At 40.9% G+C, this 19,201-nt stretch overlaps 1 protein-coding gene across 2 annotated transcripts in view; it reads right to left on the bottom strand.

Moving 5' to 3' along the window:
- FAM124A (family with sequence similarity 124 member A) overlaps positions 1-19,201 on the bottom strand; it is a 115,869-nt gene that overhangs the window by 31,582 nt on the left and 65,086 nt on the right. Inside the window, exons 3-4 of one of the 2 annotated variants that reach the window (XM_043995045.1) lie at positions 19,101-19,201; positions 18,468-18,977 (exon numbers count right to left, since the gene is read on the bottom strand). In XM_043995045.1, coding sequence (XP_043850980.1) covers positions 18,468-18,977; positions 19,101-19,201 — 611 coding nt within the window. Of the gene's footprint in view, positions 1-18,467 lie in introns of both variants that reach the window. The other variant, XM_043995044.1, reaches the window with a different exon arrangement.

Raw genomic sequence — 19,201 nt, 5'->3', positions numbered from 1 at the left:
ATGGATAATAATAATTCCCTTCCCTTGCAAATAGACTTTAGAAATATGATGCGAGATTTCCTACTAAATTGAAATGATGACCTAAACAGATAGGGGAATTCAATTCCATCCTACAAACACTAAACAAGTTCATGCTATTTACAAGACACTGAGCTAAGCTCTTAGGATACAATTTGGGATTTGTTAAGACTGTGAGCTCTTTGAGAGAAGAGAATCCCCCCTCCCCTTCTTTGCGTCTCCAGTGCTTAGTGCAGTTTCTGGCACATAGTAGGCACTTAATAAATGTTGACCGACTAAATTATAATAAATAACTGATGAACTACAAAGATGAAATAGCGCCTGAACTCAGATTCTCTAAGGAGCCTGCATTCTACATTGGTAAGAGAATAGAACATGTAAACAAAATAAATATGAAGTAATTTGGGGGAGGGAGGCACTAACAACTTGGGGGATTGTAGAATCAGGAAAGGCATCTTGTAGTAGGGGGGACCTAAGGTCAGTCTTGAAGGGTCTCAAGAATTGGAGGAGAAGGGGGAGAATACATTGCCTGTGCAAAGGTGGGAGATAGAATGATGTGTACAGAGAACAGAAATTAGGTCAGTTTGGCTAAAACTCAAGAGTGCATAAGGGAGACTAATATAAAGGGAGGTCATGTGGTTTAGTGAAAATGGCATAGGATATGTTGTCAATAGGACCCGGTTCTGCCAATTACCACCTGGGGATCTAATCTCCCTAGGCATCAGGTGTAAAATTAAGGGGCTGGATTAGATAAACTCCACAGTCCCATCTTAAAATCTGTGATCTCAAGATCAGCAAAATGCATGCAGAGTCATCTCAGTTATATATTCCAAAGACATCAGGCACAGTTTATTTATAAATGAGGAGACTCTTTTTTTGCACATTCTCCAGGGTTTTCATTGGCTGTCTCTCATGTCCTTCTTATCTCGGCCTCTTAGCTTCCCTGATTTCCTGAAGGAAGTCTCAGCTGAAAGGCTACATTCTGCAAGAAACCTTTCCCAGTCCTCCTTGATCTTAGTGCCTTCCTTCTGAAGGTACTTCCAGTTTATCCTGTATATATGTAGTTTGTACATAATTGTTGGCATATTGTTTCTTCCATTAGAATATGAACTCCTTGAGAGCAAGGGAACAGTTTCTGCTTTCTTTATGTCCTTAGTGCTTTGCACAATACATGGTACATAGATAGTAGGCTCTTAATGCTAGTTGACTGACATTCTTTGAAGTTTTGTGTTTTCCTGCTTGCAAATGGAATTATGCTAGAAGGACTTTCTGTTTGTTATTGTGATGTTTATTCCATTGCTGTTCCATTGAAAAGGAACTTCTCAAGCTTTTAGAAATAATTTTCTGGGGCAGCTAGGTGGCACAGTGGATAAAGCACTGGCCCTGGATTCAGGAGGACCTAAATTCAAATCCGACCTCAGACACTTGACACTTACTAGCTGTGTGACCCTGGGCAAGTCACTTAACCCTCTTTGCCCTGCAAAAAAAAAAAAAAAAAGAAAAGAAAAGAAAAAGAAAGAAAGAAAGAAAGAAAAAGAAATAATTTTCTTTGGCTAGATGATACAAATAAATATGACCTCATTTGTTTAATTCTCCAAGCCTAAGAATGTTTATTTCTGCCAGAAACACAGAACAAAACCAATGAAAGGTAGGAGGCAGCATGATGTACTGTAGTAAAAAAAAACAACACTTGTACCTGGAGTCAGAAATTTTGGGTTTGAACTCTGACACTTACTAGTTGTGTAGTCTTTGGGGAAGGAAGGTACCATTATCTATGAAATGGGGATACTAATTCTTGACCTTTTTCCTTTACAGGGTTTCTGTTAGGAAAGCATTCCATAAGCCTCTGAGCTCTATGGGAATGGAGGTCACCGTTGGGTGTGTTCATTAGCTTGGGCCCAGTCAGTGGCATGTTTAAATTCTGTGATCCAAATAAACATTTCCTAAAAGGAAATGAGGAGCTCTGCAGCGCAGAAGAGACCCTGTTCTTTACACCCCTGCCTCCCAAGGCATGGGATGCTCAAATAATACTCAAACCTGTGGATCCTGGGAATTTGTATATTCCAGATCTGCTCAGCTGTGGACAGAGTCTTATTTAGCGGCTTTATTCTTTTCAAAATCTACATGGCGAGACACAGTGTGATACTTGCCAGAGATGTGTGAAGGAGCAGCCAATAAAGAGTAACAGAAATTCTTTGTACACAGGAGTATGATGCTGTATGAGGATCCTCCAAGAAAGTTAAGGAAAGAGCTTTGTCTTTAAGGAGTGGGAAGGTTAAGTTACTTGTGTAAACATAAGCACCTAAAGAACGACATTTAGACACTCAATTAATTTATTGTTGTGGAGTTGTTTCAGTAATATCCAACTCTCCATTCGGGTTTTTCTTGGCAAAGATACTGGAGTGGTTTGCCTTTTCCTTCTCTAGCTGTTTTACAGATGAGGAAACTGAGGTAAACAGGATTAAGTGACTTGTCCAGGGTCTCACAGCTAGTAAATGTCTGAGGCTGGATTTGAACTTCTGCCTCCAGCTCATGCTCTCTGTCCACTGAGCCACCTAGCTGCCCCATTTTTATAGTATCCTCTCTATTAAGTTCTTTTTTTGGGGGGGGGGCAGGACAATGAGGGTTAAGTGACTTGCCCAAGATCACACAGCTAGTAAGTGTCAAGTATCTGAGGCTGGATTTGAATTCAGGTCCTCTTGACTCCAGGGTCGTTGCTTTATCCACTGGGTCCCCTAGCTGCTCCCCTCTCTATTAATTTCTGCAAAACTTAGGTCACTGTTTTCCTTTAAGAGTTTTCTTATTTTGAATTGAGTTCTTGTGGGTGGGGGGTGGGGATGGAGGGGGGAAGAGAAATTGGAACACAAAGTTTATAAAAAAAACTGATGTTAAAATTTTGTTTTTACATATATTTTGGAAAATAAAATTCTATTCAAATCCAAGAGTTTTCTGTGAATCAATAAAGAGACGAGTTCTTTCTAGGCAACCTAATTCACGATTCATAATCCACAATAATTTAGCCTTTATAATAAATCTCTTCAGTTGGAATTCTGTTTATTCCCATATAGTTGTCATGTCTATATGCATTTGACTTCTATTAGGTTGTAACTACAGTGAAGAACCAGTAGAAAAAATGATTTCAAATTGGAGATACTGGTTCAAATCTCAGCCGTGACACTTACTACCTGTGTAACCCACTCTGGCACTCGGTTTCCTTATCTATAAAATGACGTGGTTGGACCATATGGCCTCTAAGACCCCTTATAGGCTCTAGGGGTGAGTGTGCCAGAGCCAGCTTGAACCAGCTTGCAAGGGCCAACCGTTAACTTTTCAGTGTGAGCATTTATACCTTGGAAATAGGAAAATACTACCAATCAGAACTTGATATATTATTCTGTCGATTTTTTAAAAAGAAAGTGACAGAGAAAATGTTAATAATGTAATTAGACTTAAAAGTGAGTCTTTTCCTCCCTTCTGGCTCTAAATCTATTATCTTCCTAAGGGCTAAAACTATTGGAATTTCCTTGTATCTATATAACATGAACAGTATCTTAGCTAAGTTTTTCTCCCCCTTGTATTTGAACAGTCACAAATAAATAGCAAAATTCTTGAATTCAGTTCACCTTTACTTGAATCACACATATAGATTTATGTTAATTTTCTTTTTTAAGTCCCTTAGGTGTAGCACTAGTTTTGAAAAAGGTATTATTTGATTGTCACATAATATAGTGAAAAGAGCACCGTATTTGGAGTCAAGATATCTAGGTTTGAATTGTGTTTCTGATTGCTTACTTTGACCCTGAGCAAGTCAGTTAACTTCCATAAGCCTCAATTTTCCCAATTTGTAAAATGGGAATAAATAATACTTATACTACCTATCGCCCAGAATTGTTCATTAAAATGCTATATCAGTGCAGGTCACTATTATTGCCCTAGGCCTTCAGAACCATAGATCTGAACAAACTACGTCTTCTTCTTCTTCTTTTTTTTTTTTAGTGAGGCAATTGGGGTTAAGTGACTTGCCCAGGGTCACACAGCTAGTAAGTGTTAAGTGTCTGAGGCCGGATTTGAACTCAGGTCCTCCTGACTCCAAGGCCAGTGCTCTATCCACTGCACCACCTAGCTGCCCTGATCTGAACAAACTTCTAACGGTCAACTAGTCCCTCTACTCATCTCAACTCCACTTAAACTAACTGAGACTGTCTACAATTAAACATTCCCAGGGATGGGAATTGTATATGTGTATTTCAGTACAATTGTACATGTGTATTTCTGTAATCCCAAAAGTACAGAAAATGTGCTTTCTACCCTAGGATCCAACTTTCTCCACAATGCAGCCCCAACTCCCTTTTCTAAATACATCTCCTAATACTCCCCAATATGATATCATCCTCTATAGTCAGCTCACTGCCTCTGACTATGCTGAATACCTTCCTGCCTTTTCTCACATTGTTAACTTTGCCTGGAATGAGCCTTGCATCTTCATTAAATCTTACCCGTTCTCCACCATCCAGCCTATATCCCACCTCCTCCATGAAAGGTTTCCTATCCTCTCTAGCCCACAATGATCTCTCCTTCTCCTGACTTCCTAGCACTACCACGTCAATCATTGGTCATCTATTATATATCATCTTCCGTCATTAACTTTTTACATGTCTACGTGTCCTGTATTCCTAAAATTCCACACTGTGTACCTGTTATTTCTAGAGAAAGCTATAGTTGAATCTCAGGACCACTTTGGGGTAAAAAGTACATTTTAGGCAGTACCTTCATCTTAAGTTTGTACAAGTTTTTTTCTGGAATAATTGAAAGCCATGGTTGAAATAAAAGTTCTTTCAGGCAGTGCTCCCATCTTAAGGTTCTTCTAATCCCCCACAATGCCTAGCACTGTGTTTTACTGCAGGAAATGGTTCATTATTGGTTGATTGATCTGAAATCAGGAAGTTCTTCTTTGTGGCTAACATGAGTATGTTTTAACTCCAATTTAAACTTGTTATCTTCCTCTTATGGTGGAAAAAACCCCAACCCAGTCCAAAGGTCTCCTTATAACATGGGAAGAAAACAATGTATTGAGTTGTATGTGGACATTCAGAGTGCCATGATGATGTTAAACTCGGGAGAGATTTCTCAGAGCCAGGCCAGGTGCCCATAGCTTACATTCTGTTCTTCTTTCTCCAGAGTCCTGGGCCTTAGTCTCTGGGCCTAGTCCACTACCACTGACCACCTGAGTAGGTCTTCCTTCCTTCGATTTCTCTAAAGTAAGTCACACACCTTTTTAGGATCCCTGAGTAGAAGGCTTCTGACTTCTACAGGGTTTGTTCCCTTGTAAAGACTTGCTGACCATCTGAGCATCATTCCTAATTCTCAGAGCACTGACCTTGAGTTCAGTGTCTGATCTAGCTCCTCCCATCTCAGTTATATGGATCTAACAACTTTCCCAGATTTACTCTGGTGACTCATTTCTCAAGAAACTGCTAAGGAATTACCCTCCCCGCCAGACTTCCATCAATATAAATTTACAAGAGAAAATACTTGAAGCATATGGGAAAAATAGGCAGCCCAGTGATTCATTGGACAGAGGTCTGGCCTTGGAGTTAGAAAGACTTGAGTTCAAATACTGCCTTAGACAGTTATTAGCTATGTAACCCTGAGCAAGTCACTTAACCTCTCTGCCTCAGTTGCCTCAATGGTAAAATGGAAATTATAATAGCACATACCTCCCAGGGTTATGAGGTAATATTTATAAAGTGCTTTGTAAACCTTAAGGTTCTCTATAAATACAATTCCCAGTAGGTGCCACTCTCTCACCAGTTATTCTTTCCCCTTCAGTTCTTTAGACAATAATAATAGGTCTTTCATTCTTTTCCCTTTGATCTCATTTTCTTGCTATTTAAAAAGGCATGTGTATATTTGTATTTAAATATATACACATACATATGTGTATATATATACATATATATCTGGATTCAGACACTAGCTGTATTACTCTGGGCAAGTCACTTAATCCTGTTTGCCTCAGTTTCCTCATCTGTAAAATGAGCTAGAGAAGGAAATGGCAAACCACTCTAGTATCTTTGCCAAGAAAATCCCAAACGGGGTCACAGAGTCAGACATGACTGAACAACATTTATCCCCTGAAATTATATTGTTCTTATTTTACATATATGTCATATGTATATGCATATATGCTATGCCAATAGAATGTAAACTCCTTGAAGTCAGGCACTGATTCCTTTTTATGTTTGTGACCCCCATGTTTACGGGTACAGTGTCTCACCCATACCAGGTGTGCTGCTTGATTGATTTCCATATACCTTTTACAAAGTAACAAACAAACCTGGATCCAGTCCTCCTAAGACAGAGTTGACCAATACCAAATATAGGAGAATCATCCACTCCTAAATTTTACCTATGCCACTCTTCTTCAGGGGCTCAAAATAAGGTTAGCTTTTTAAATAGAAGCACTGAAGTGCCTGCTCATATATTGTTGTTGAGTCATTTCAGTTGTCTGATTCTTCATGACCCCATTTGGGGTTTTCTTGGTCAAGATATTAGAGGAGTTTGCTATTTTCTTCTCCAAGCTCATTTTTCAGATGAGGCAGCTGAGGCAAATTGGGTGAAGTGACTTGCCTAGGGTCACAGAACCTAGTGTCTGAAGCTGGATTTGAATTCAGGTCTTTCCTGATTCCTACAATGGCTGCCCACTCATATACAATTTGCGTAAATGTAATTTCAAATCTGGCCTGAATATCATATAAATGAAAAAAAATGATGGGACTAGGAAGATGTGAAACCTTCCTCTCCTAGAAATGTTCAGAAAGAGAAAAGAAAGCCAGTTGTCTGGAATGATCCAGGTGTGACTTCCACCCAGTATCTCTAGGTATTTTATTTCCTCTTCTATTTTAGCAAAAGGTTTCTCCTCCCTCTTCGAGAACATCATATTTGTTTCTCCTGGAAGTCTTCAGGCTTCTATATTCCAAGTAATTTCAGAGTAGCTGCAAATGTTTAAACTTATCATGAAGTAATTTATTCAAAGAAAAAAAAGATGAAATAAAGGTTTTCCAGAAGAATTGAACTTAGCTCAGGGACTAAGAGTTTAGTAAGGCAGGTAGAATATATTTCACTAAAGTTTTTCCTTAGAGGACCACAGATCCAGCCCTAGCAGAGACCATCTGGGGTCATCAAATCGAACCTCTCGTATTTATAGATAAGGGCTCTAGCCAGGGCAGTTAAGTGGCTTACTTGGTCCAGGGTCACATAGAGAGCAAATGTCTGAGGGAAGTATAAAACTCCAGTCTGTGACTCCAAGGCCAAAACTTTGCTCACTATTCCATGGAAAAAATAATTCCTTGGGTGACGTGGGGGGATGGGATGGGATGCAGGATGTGATAGCTATGTTTAAGTATTCCAAGCATGCCATGTGGCAGAGCACATTAGATTTGTTCTTCTTCAGCCTCAGAGTACAGAACTAGGAGAAATGGGTGTGAATTTTAGAAAGGCAGATTAAGGCTTGAATTTACTATAAAGAAAAAGCTTCCAGATAATTACAAAAATGAAAAAAAAAATAGAGCTCATAAGGTAGTGAGTTCCCCATCATTGGGAGTATTCAAGTGAATACTCTCTACCCTAGAACTGGGGATATCAATCAACCGATAGCATTTATTAAGCACCTACTAGGTTCTGGCACTAGGAATACAAATATAGAAGTAAGACAGTCCCTGCCCTCAAGGAACTTAATAGGATATTATAAATGGGTTGCAGAAGTGTTGTGGGTGAGACTTTTATTTGTTTATCAGTTGGTTTAGATGACCTTCTGGGGCCCTTTCCAACACTGAGATCCTGTGATTTATTTTAGGCATGGTCGATTTTTTTGATATAACTTTAAGGTGCAAGCAGGTATTTGTGGTCTGTGCTGATTTCAATGACTGCTATAAAGATTAATCACCAAGAAAGATTCCTTCAAAGGACTTTTTTCAGCCTAAGGTTACATGTAAATATTTCAAAAGCAATTTCCTAGTTTTAAAGGTGTTTCTAGTTCAGGGGGAATGTTTCACCATCTTCTGAAAATTTCAACTCACTTTTCTCCAACTGACAGATGATTCAGAACATTTTTCCTTAGAAGCCAGAGGCTGAAATATATTCTTTGGCTCTGGAGCCAGCCCCCACAGTAGGGAGGGAAGATGATCCAGAGACCTGCCCAAGGACCTCCTGTGGAAATCATACAAAGGGAGAACGGATCCTCCTGGGCAGTCAAATCCAGCACTGCTACCTAGGAATGTCCACAGCCCTAATGAGCCACTATGGGTTGGAAAGTCAAGGTTGGTGATTTTAGGCATGGGATGGGGCGCTGGCAGCTGGCACGGTGGGGACGGCACAGATGGCCAAATGATTATTCTTACCCCGGTGCCTGAGGGTTTTTCTCTCCACTGGAACAGAACCATCTAACTGCTCTTCCCACCCTTTCCCAAGCCCTTGTCAAAAACTATTCATGTGTAGTGTAAAAAACAAAACAAAACCCTAAGATTTATAAAACTCTTAAAGTTTACAATCCCTTTACATACATTATTTCATTTGAACTTCTGGACAACCCCTCTGAGTTGGGTTTTAGGAGGCATTTCCCCCATTTTATAGATAAGGAAACTGAGTCCCAGAGAAGTTAAATGACTTACTTGTGGTCTATGCTAAGTGCCAAGAGGTAGAATTTGAACTCAGGTACTTCCTGATGCCAACTCCAGAACTTTTTTTTTTTTTTTACAGTAGAGTTAGAGAACCTGGGTTTGAATCCTGTCTTTTATATTATCTGGATGACTTTGGCTAAGTCACTTAATGTCTCCTGAAATTCAGTTTCTTCATCTATTAAATGAGAGAGTGTTTTGTCCGGATGGCTTCTAAAGGTCCCTTTCTGTTTCTAAATACAAGAATCTATGATCCTATTTTATATCAATTGTATCAAATGTATGTAATATCCTCTAAAGCTTTGAGAGGAGTTTATTTGATTTTTAATAGTAATTACAACAGTTAAAATGATGCTCACATTCACAGGGCACTCACTCCATTCCACTGTTAGAGAATGTCTACATTAGTGCAGCCAATGTGCATTGTTTAAAGAAAAACTGAATACAAATGAAGAACCTGACCTATGATATCACTGGCATAGGGGATTTCCAATAAGGCGATTCCTTCCACTAATCTCTCTGGGGACACAGAGAGGCCCAATTCATGTCAGAAGTCAACTTGAACCCATGTCTTCCCAACTAAAAAGAATGCCATGCTTCCTCTCCCAGGTCTGCTCTATCATGTAGCAAAAACCACCCAATGTGCTGAGAGTATATTCATGGAATATATTCTGACTTCCTTCCTAAACAGTGTGGACAATGTACAATTCTGCATCCAAAGGGAGTCATTCATATTCTGCACCCCTGATTCCCTCACCCATAAATCCACTGAACCAATTTAGCATCATGGTTATATGTGTGATTAACATTCTCATTGTAACTCATGTAGTGATGGATGTCATTGTTGGCAATTCATCTGGGACTTGTCAGCTGTGGAAACAGATGCCAGTGCTCTCCCAGCTGAGGAACAATAGCACAGTGAGGAGCAGGATGCTCTGAGACAGGCAGAAAAATAAGGAGCCTGTATTAATAGAGCACAGTTATTTTGGTGGGGGCTTATGTTTAGCATTATTGTGTAGTCTCAATCTTAACTGTCCCCTTCAAACATACAAGAGAGAAAGCCGGGTGACTATCTTCTCAAAAACAGAGGTGAGAAAGTCTTCTCTCTTTGAAGAGGAGAACCTAGAAGCTTTTTTTTTCCAGGAAAGAATCATTTAGGGGATGGATTATGGGATGGAAACTTATGACATGTGTATGAAAAATTGGGAAGAATCAGTGAATCAAATTTGTCGCCAAAGAGGAGATGAGATAATGCAACTCGTCTCTTCTTTGCAATGGTGGCAGTTATGGTGCAATGTTGCATGAATGGTCCAAACTCAAGATAATGTGTAGGTTAGTTTGCTAAAAATGCTTTTATTCTCTTTTTTCCCTTAGTGACAAATGATGGCTCTCTGGGTAAGCGAGGAGGAGGGATATATTTGGAAATTAAGGTGATATAAAACAAAAACTGTCCAAAAAAGATTCAGTAATTCATAGACTCTCTCTCTTTGGTTACACTCCCCCTCCCTACTCTCACAAGAGTTGCACTTCAGGACCATGCCACCCCTTACCTTTTCATAACCAAAAACAGTGTTGGAAGTTGGTACTCTACTTCCAAAAGGTACCTTCAATTCAGTAACCTTCTGAGGACTGTACTATGACCACATTTGGAAAATATTTGCCCTGTGAAAGATGGCCCTAAACTTTGGGGGAGAACTTGGTTTTATACATAGCACTCTCTGAAAAGTGTTCTTAATCTTGACCTAGAAGAGGAAATATTCTTTCCTAATTTGTTTAAATCTCCAGAAGATATTTACTTGGAGACTAATGACCATCTGTCCTTCCCAATGTGAGAACAACAATTGGGTTGAATACTTTAATGCCAAAATACATATTATATGGGGGGCAGCTAAGTGGTGCAGTGAATAAAGCACTGGCCCTGAATTCAGGAGGACCTGAGTTCAAATCCGGCCTCAGACACTTAATACTTGCTAACTGTGTGACCCTGGGCAAGTCACTTAACCCTTGTTGCCTCACAAAAAATATACATATTATAACTTCTAATTTTATGAAAAAATATTCTGAGATTTTTCTGCGTTATAGAATCATAAGTTGTAAAGCTAGAAGGAACCCAGGAGCTCTCAAAGTCCAACTCTTTCATTTTTTTCAAATAAGGAAATGGAGTTCCAATGAATTGAAATGACTTGCTCAAAGTCACTGGGTCATACATGGGAAATATGGGAACCCTACCCAGGTTCTCTGACTCCAGATCCAGTAACAACAAAGCAAAAATGTGTTTTTTCAGAGATGGAACTGCATAGTTTGCATAGCTATAGCAATATAGTCTTGTTAAAAGGAAAGGAAATAAGAAAATATGCATTATTGAAAGTGAAGTTACGTGCTCAAAAACAATTGAGGAATTTTTTAAGAGGGATTTTACAAATTTTACCCAACTATTTCAGGTGTCTGCTATGATCTAGACTCCTTAATCATGGCCACATCATGTGTTGGTAGACCATTAAAGGTACACAACATTTAGAAAGATTGAACAAACCTCTGATTGAGGCAATGATCCAAGGCAATTCCAAAGGAGACATGATGAAAATGCTAACCACCTCCTGAGAGAGAACTGATGAACTCTGAGTGTGGATTGAAGCATACTTTCTTTTTAATTTTCACTTTTTAAATTTTTTTCTTGTTTTTGTGTATGTTTTCTTTTGTAACACAGCTAATATGGAATTATGTTTTGCATGACTTCATGTATATAATTGATATAATATTGCTTGCCTTCTCAAGGGGTCGGGGAGGGATGGAAGGGAGGGAAAATTTGGAACTCAAAATTTAAAAAATGAATGTTAAAATTTTTTACATGTAATTGGGAAATATTTAATGAAATAAGCGAAATAGATTTTTTTAAAAGATTGGGCACTGGACCTGCTCTCTATTACAACATGCCACCGAACAGCTTCAGAGAGCAAACCATTTGAAAACTCACCCTTAAAAGGATGGGAATGCTATTCCCTCCTGGAAACCCACTGAAAAGGGAATATTGTGCTCCCTGGCAGAGAAGCGCCATGCTTGGGGAAGGTGGGGGGGGGCGGGGGGGGGGGGCTTGGATGCCTGGCTGTCACAGCATCACCTGCTATTCTAAGAGCACCCACACACAACTGACAGCAGCTGTTTCTTTGGAACATGCAGAATATGATACGTTTTAGAGCCAAAGCCCTAGAGACAACAAAATTAAACGGATCATGTGAGACAAAGAGATATTTTTTTTGAAAGAATTCAAGCAGAAATTTTAAACTTTCTTACTTTCCCCCTTCCCTCTGGGAGGTAACAAGGCACAGCGGAAAGGGCACTTGCCAGCCTTGGAGTCAGACCTGAGTTCAAATGCTACTCAGACACTTACTACCTTTGTGACCTTGTCAAATCAGGTAACTTTCTGGGCCTCAGTTCCCTCATCTGGAAAAGGAAAGGTTGGACTGGATGGTTTTCTGGGGGTGCCTGCCAGCTCTAAGATCCTATAAATGTTCCTTAGGAAATCTGACCTTAAAGTCATACCCTAGACCAGTGGTCAGGGTTCATTGTAGCTTTCAAGAGAATCACTCTACCTTCCCAGTCTGAAGCAGCTACGAGGTCACCAATTCCTTGGCAGGAACATTAAACCAATCTCTTGGAAAGTCTGGGACTGCTTCTTCCAAATACTTTGGGAATCATGTACAGGAAAAGAAAATCCAGGCTGGGCAAAATTAACGATAGTAATAATAACAATATTTGGCTACCATTTATATGGTGCTCTACATTTTTCAAAACACCACGCATAATTAATCCATGTATACAATCAGAGCTAATAGAGCTTAGAGAACCATGTAGTTCAAATTCCTTGTTGTAGAGATGAGGAAATTAAGAATGAGAGAAGTGATAATGACTTGCCCAAGGTCACACACCCAGCTAATGGTCAGAGCCCAGACTGGATGGAACCATGTCTCAATGCCCAGGTCAGTACTTATTCTAGTACACCACATTGATGCTCAAGAACTATCATGGACTTAGCACCTACCAAAGTACTAAAACAAAGACAATCTAGTCAGTGCTTTTCATCCAAGTGCAGAAAATACCTTCCTTTGAGTGGGAAGAACAGGGAAACATACACCGAAACAAGTCTCAGGTTCTCCTAAGAAAAGCGGCAAAAGGCTGTGTCATCTATCCCCATATTTGAGCTAGAGAGGACAATTCCAAGTGCGGCTGATCATTCTCTAAAAGAAAGACTTCCTCCTTTTTCCCTACCTTGGCCCCATAGTTCAATGGTTCTGCTGCTGTGTGTCTGATATCTAGACAAAGACCCAGGCAGGGATCGGACACAGTAAGACAGCCGGGGCCCTCGTCAGTTTTTGGAATTTCTTGGGTGTGTTTCTCCTTTTGTACCATTGTTCAGTCATCTCAGTCATATCCGAATCTCCATGACCCCATTTGGGGTTTTCTTTGCAAAGATATTGGAGTGGTTTTGCATTTCCTTCTCCAGCTCATTTTACAGATGAGGAAATGGAGGCAAACAAGGGGTAAGTGACTTGCCCAGGGTCACACAGCTAGTAAGTGTCTGAGTCCAGATTTGAAATCAGGAAGATGAGCCTTCCTGACTTCAGGCCATGCATTCTATCCACTATACCACCTAGCTGCTCCTTTGTTGAACACTAATAAAAATAGCTAGTATTTATCTGGCACCAGTCATGTATTAAGAGTTTCCAATGTGCCAGACACTGTGCTAAATGCTTTACAAATATTATCTCATTTGATTTTTCACAACAACCCTGAGATATAGTTGCTGTTATTATCCCATTTTACAGTTGAGGAAATTGAGGCAAACAGAACTCAAGTGACTTGTCCCAAGGTCATATAGCTAGTATATGTCTAAGGCTGGATCTGAACATCCTACTTCCAAGCCCAGCGCTATTTCCACTGTGCCTCTTAAGCTGCCTGCTTCATTCCCCATGTTATCACCTCAGCCTTGGGGATGACTGCGTGCCCATCTGTTTTCTCTACTGAAGTCTTTTGAGTCTGTCTTGCTGTTAGTTGACCCTGGGCCTATAGCTAACCAATTAACTTTATGTAGCCAGGTCAGTGGAAGCTTTGTTCTCCACTGACGGTTCTGAGTTAAAGGGGCCAGTAGTGCTGGTCGCATGACCCCTGTTCCCAGGTTAGCTCATTTCATACGACTTTCCCATTAGCGTTCCTTTTCATCCTATTTCAGGGTCAGAATGTTTCACAAGAGGCTATTTACTTCAGTTTTCCATGATAAGATCTGAATCACAAGTCAATCACTATGGGGCAGGTTCTGTGCTAAATGCTTTACAAATATCTCATTTGATCCTCACAACAGCTCTAAGAGGTAGGTGCTATTATGATCATCCTTTTTTACAGATGAGGAAACTGAGACAAGCAGAGGTGAAGTGACTTGCCTGGGGTCACATAGCTAGTATGTGTCTGAGGTTGGATTTGATCTCTAGTCTCCCCAACTCCAGGCAGAGTATTTGACTGTGCCACCTAGTTGTCTAGTAGATAAGAAGTAGAGAGAGAAGTGGAACCCGGGGGGCCTACCACCTCATCAGAACCCAGACTTACTGATATCTCAAGTTTTTGGTTGGTGCTGAAGAGTTCTAACAAAAGCATCTCTGCTAACCTATCCTAAGCCACACGATACTTAGAGAATTTATAAACATATTTTAATGTCAAATTTTTCTTTCCTTTGAAGAGGAAATGTAATATTACTTCAAATACAAATATCTACCTTAGGGGAAGCAGTCTTCCTGAACATGGGAGAGGGGGAGTAGGGTTAAGTTGATTAGGCTGAGAATGAAATACAATCTGTATTTTAAGTAAATAGTTAAACAATATTCACTTGAGCTACTCTTCCACCCTAAATTCCCACAAACTGAACAAAAGACTTGGGCAGAAACTATAGTGGAAAAAGCAGCTTAGGAGAGGGAATGCGTTTGGTTGTAAGCTTCTGAGAAATATTGATAAAACAGGTTTTCTATTACTGTCCTCCCACCAGATTTTTTTTGTTGTTGTTTGTTTTTGTGGTGAGGCAATTGGGTTTAAGTGACTTGCCCAGGGTCACACAGCTAGTAAGTGTCAAGCGTCTGAGGCCGTGAGGCAATTGGGGTTAAGTGACTTGCCCAGGGTCACACAGCTAGTAAAGTGTCAAGCGTCTGAGGCTGGATTTGAACTCAGGTACTCCTGATTTCAGGGCCAGTGCTCTATCCACTGCACCACCTAACTGCCCCCTCCCACCAGATATTGAGACCCACACCTATAATCCCTGTTACTAGGGAGACTGAGGCTTGTAGATGGTGAAAGGGCTCAAGCTCAATAGAGTGTCTGCACCAAGTGTGGCATGAATATGGTGAGCCCTCAGGAAGGGAAGCAGGGGTACCAGGTGGTCTAAAGATGGCTGAACTGTCCCAGGTTGAGCAGGTTAGAGCTTTCAGGCCCATCAGCAATGGTGTTGGCCCCTGAGTTAGTCCTTGCATTTCCAGGGTGGGTGAGATAGGGAGACATGGTCTTTAAAAGCAAATAAACAGGGGCAGCTAGATGGCGCAGTGGATAGAGCACTGGCCCTGGATTCAGGAGGACCTGATTCAAATCCAGCCTCAGACACTTAACACTTACTAGCTGTGTGACCCTGGGCAAGTCACTTAACCCCAATTGCCTCACTAATAAAAAAAAAAAAAAGCAAATAAACAAATAAACTGTTCTCTTTCCACTCCATTCACCTTCCCCCCTTCACAAATACTTTAATACCAACCACTTTTGGAGGTTCCTTTAAGGAGCCTACAGGCTTATATTCTGGGATAAAGCAAAGGATCCATTCCTACCACAATCCACCCATGTTACCCTGTCAAACTAAGTATCAAGCATGAGTTATCACCCTACATGGTTATTAAAAAGGGTCAGTTGCTCTTTTTCTGTCCACTTGATTTTTCTCTCCTCCACACCAAGTTCCCTTTGATGTCATGCATTACTGAGCCCAGAGGACGCTTTCATTTCTCTCAGGTTCTTCACGCTTTGATGCAAAAGCCTCAAAAGTCTCTACTTGGACAAATTTGAGGGACTAGGCTTATGTGCGGCTCCTCTTTGAAATATCTCTCTCCGAGGTCACTCTGAACCAAACACGGGTCAAGCTTTCATACTCTGCCCCTTTACTGGGTATGGGGTGGGGATCAAAGAGGAAAAAAGAAGATTGTCAATTTATGGACTGTCTCATTTGCAGAAGTCTTTCTAGTGATCATTTGATTCCTTCTGGTCTTTCAACATTATGAAATGCTGGCATTCATGAATTTTGACTCAATGCCAGTGGGGCAACTGCCAAATGGGGCAGATACAGGTACACAAAGAGCTTAGGCAGCCCGAGACCAGGTGTGCTAATCTAGTGTAAGGGACTAAAATTCTAGCTAGTCTGTCTAAAATCTAATGAGTGGTCGCCAATAAATTATAAGCTTTAGCAAGAGTTAGACTTTTAAGCATTTATTAAGGAGAATAAGAATTTGGTGAAGAGAAAGAGAAAGGCCTAGATTCATCTATCTATTAAAATGAGAGAGCATTCCTAGCTCCACTCTCCGCCAGAGTCCACACAAAAGAGAGCGAGTCAGAGCGCCAGCCTTCCCCTTCTTCCTCCCACAAGCCAACGTCACTTCCTGACGCCAAAGAAAGCCGCATGGTCTTGCCCTCAGAGGCCCTCTCCTCATGTTGGAGCTTTCCTACAGTAAGTCTCCAGCAAGTGACTTCATTCCAATTGTTACACTAGTCAGCCTGTGTACCCCGGGGGGGTACCTTATTTTTGGACAAAGAGGAGTCTGGATTATATAAGAAAAATTTCTTCATATTATAAAAATGATTATAGAAGCAGCATGGCAAAGTTGATAGGGATCTGGAAGATTTGGGTTCAGGTTCTGCTGATGACCCATATTGACTGTATGACCCTGGGCAGGTCACTTACCCTCTCACTGCCCCAGGCAAAGGCTTAAAATCACAAATTGCAGGGCAGATGCATGGGTAGAGGGAGGTTCCTCATTTAGAATGTTCTTATCTTGGGTCTAATCTCTATCCCTATACAAAAATGATCAGAGATCAAAAATTAGATTTATAGTGTTTTGTAGTTGTTGAATATGAAGGAAGAAATGACTGAATGGAAAAAAAAGCATTTATTAAGCACTTCCCATGTGACTGTCATATTACTTGGCTTCATGTATCCAGTACAATTCCCAAACATTATTCAGTCAGCATTGCAAATCAGGCTGAATAATTCAGATCACTGGGTGGCCCTATTTTGGGCTTGAATTATGTAGCCTGACTGCCTGTTCTAGGCAATTAACCACATCATCACCAAATTGTAATTTCCTTTCATTCAATGGGAACATAGCAAAGCCAATGCAACAGAAATTACGGAGCTTTACCTAAATAGGGTCAGGTCAACCTTTTGTGACTTCAGCAGTAAGAACTGTGAATGGCATTTTCCCTAATAGCAAAGAGTTTCCCTCTTCTCCATAGCTCTCCCATGGGAACTAAAAAGCTGACCACAGAGGCAAATTATGCAATGGCAGCAAGAGCCACAGCAAATCGCCTTATCGATACAACAAAGGAGTTTTACAACTTGACCCTTAAGTGCCCTTCCAACATTGGAATTAGTTCACTTATGGTTAAAAAAAATGTACTGAATTTGGAAAGCACACATATTCAAGTAGATTCTAGATGAATGTGGGATGGATTTTGGTGGTAATTTTTTTATTTTTTGGTGGGGCAATGAGGGTTAAGTGACTTTCCCAGGGTCACACAGCTAGTAAGTGTCAAGCATTTGAGGCTGGATTTGAACTCAGGTCCTCCTGAATCCAGGGTCGGTGCTTTATCCACTGCGCCACCTAGCTGCCCCTTGGTGGTAAATTTTGAATAATAGAGCATAACTGATTGTCACTAAAGGACTAAAAGGATCTAGGAAACATGCATGGGGAGGAGGACTTGGAGTTAGGCTATTATAGAGAGGGATAGAGTCAACTGAGTAGATTTCATTGAACTTCATTTCTCCCCTTCCCAAGGTTAACCAATCAAATCCATAAACTTCTCAGAAATATTTCACTCTTTAAATATGCTTATAAAAGAAGTATTTTTTTTCTAACATATTGCTCAGTCTAACAACCACGAGTACTGCCCACGTCTCCCTCTGAACAACGGGGAACAAGAGGGCATGGAACAATGAATACATCCCTCTAATGGAAAATGCTGTATTTTGCAATCAACAAGCAGTAGGTGGGCGCTTTCTGTAGTTTCTGCTTGGGGGCCCAGAATTGAAATGGCTGACAATTCACTGAATTCAAGAGGTTGCTCCAAGGAATATCTAAACCATAAACTGGTCACATCGCAAACCATGCAGCAGCATTTGTTCTATCAGAACCTGACAGCTTCTGCAATTGGAACCCACTGGCATTCCTTTCTCTAAGTGCAGTGGTGGATGCTGAAACACATGGGTAAATGAAAAGCCACTCAAAGAAAGCTGATTGCACCAACCTGAGGCACAACAGGAAAATGAAATTAGATCCAGTGGAGAGATTCCTCCAGGCCTCTTACTTTGTTTGAGATAGATAGAGGATGAACAACCTGCCTTGTGCTTTTCAGGAAAGAAAAGTGGGTGGACAAAAAATGAGTGGTTTTTTTTTTTTAATTTCTTAGAGGACCTAAAGATGGCGGCATGAGCTAGTTGACTAAATTTCCCCCTACCCACCAACAGACATCTAACACAGGTACCTGCAAAAGTATCTTGTTCCCATCATGATCTTCTGTCTGCCATCTTCCTTCACTTATTGGGCTACAGGGATTGGGCAAAAGAGGGACAAGCTGCCCAATGTCCTTTACTCGGAACTCTAGCACAGAGGAGTCTGTGGGCACTGGTGTTTGGCCACTGGGGAGTCTTTTCAGAGAGAACTGGATGTCCACATCCAGATTTGAGTAGATGGGGAAAATGCAGAAGTCAGACTTCCTCTGACTTGGGTTTCTTTTCAGGATCAGCTCATAGAGCTTCAGGATGTCGGCAAAATTCTCATGCCGGCAGTAGATGGTGAAACGGATAATTTCTTTCCCATAATGCACTGGGCGGATGGCCCACAGTGGAGTTCCTGGGGCCAGGGTGAAGAAATCCTGACTGCAGGGTAGGTAGGGGAGGAATCTGCCATGGACTCGCTCCGTGTGATGGTAGTGCCACGGTGGTCTCTGGAAAGTTTCATGGAGTTCCAAAATCTGTTCTTCTCCATATTCCTCCTGTAGGAAGAGGACAACAGCAAGGGCTGGCTGGGAAACCTTATTCTGCCTTTTCCGTTTCCTAGCCACTCTCCTTTCAGACACACGGAAGAGCTGGAGGTCTGGGTGGACCCAAGCCAATACCTTGTCAATGGCCTCCTGGAGGTTTTTGGATTCACCTGGGTCTGTGATAACGTGGACGCTGACAAGGAAGGGATCCTGGGTGTCTTCCACGGAAAGCTCAC

This window comes from Dromiciops gliroides, chromosome 3 (assembly GCF_019393635.1).
Source record: "Dromiciops gliroides isolate mDroGli1 chromosome 3, mDroGli1.pri, whole genome shotgun sequence".
Lineage (NCBI taxonomy): Eukaryota > Metazoa > Chordata > Mammalia > Microbiotheria > Microbiotheriidae > Dromiciops > Dromiciops gliroides.
This window is presented reverse-complemented; position numbering and strand designations above follow the sequence as displayed.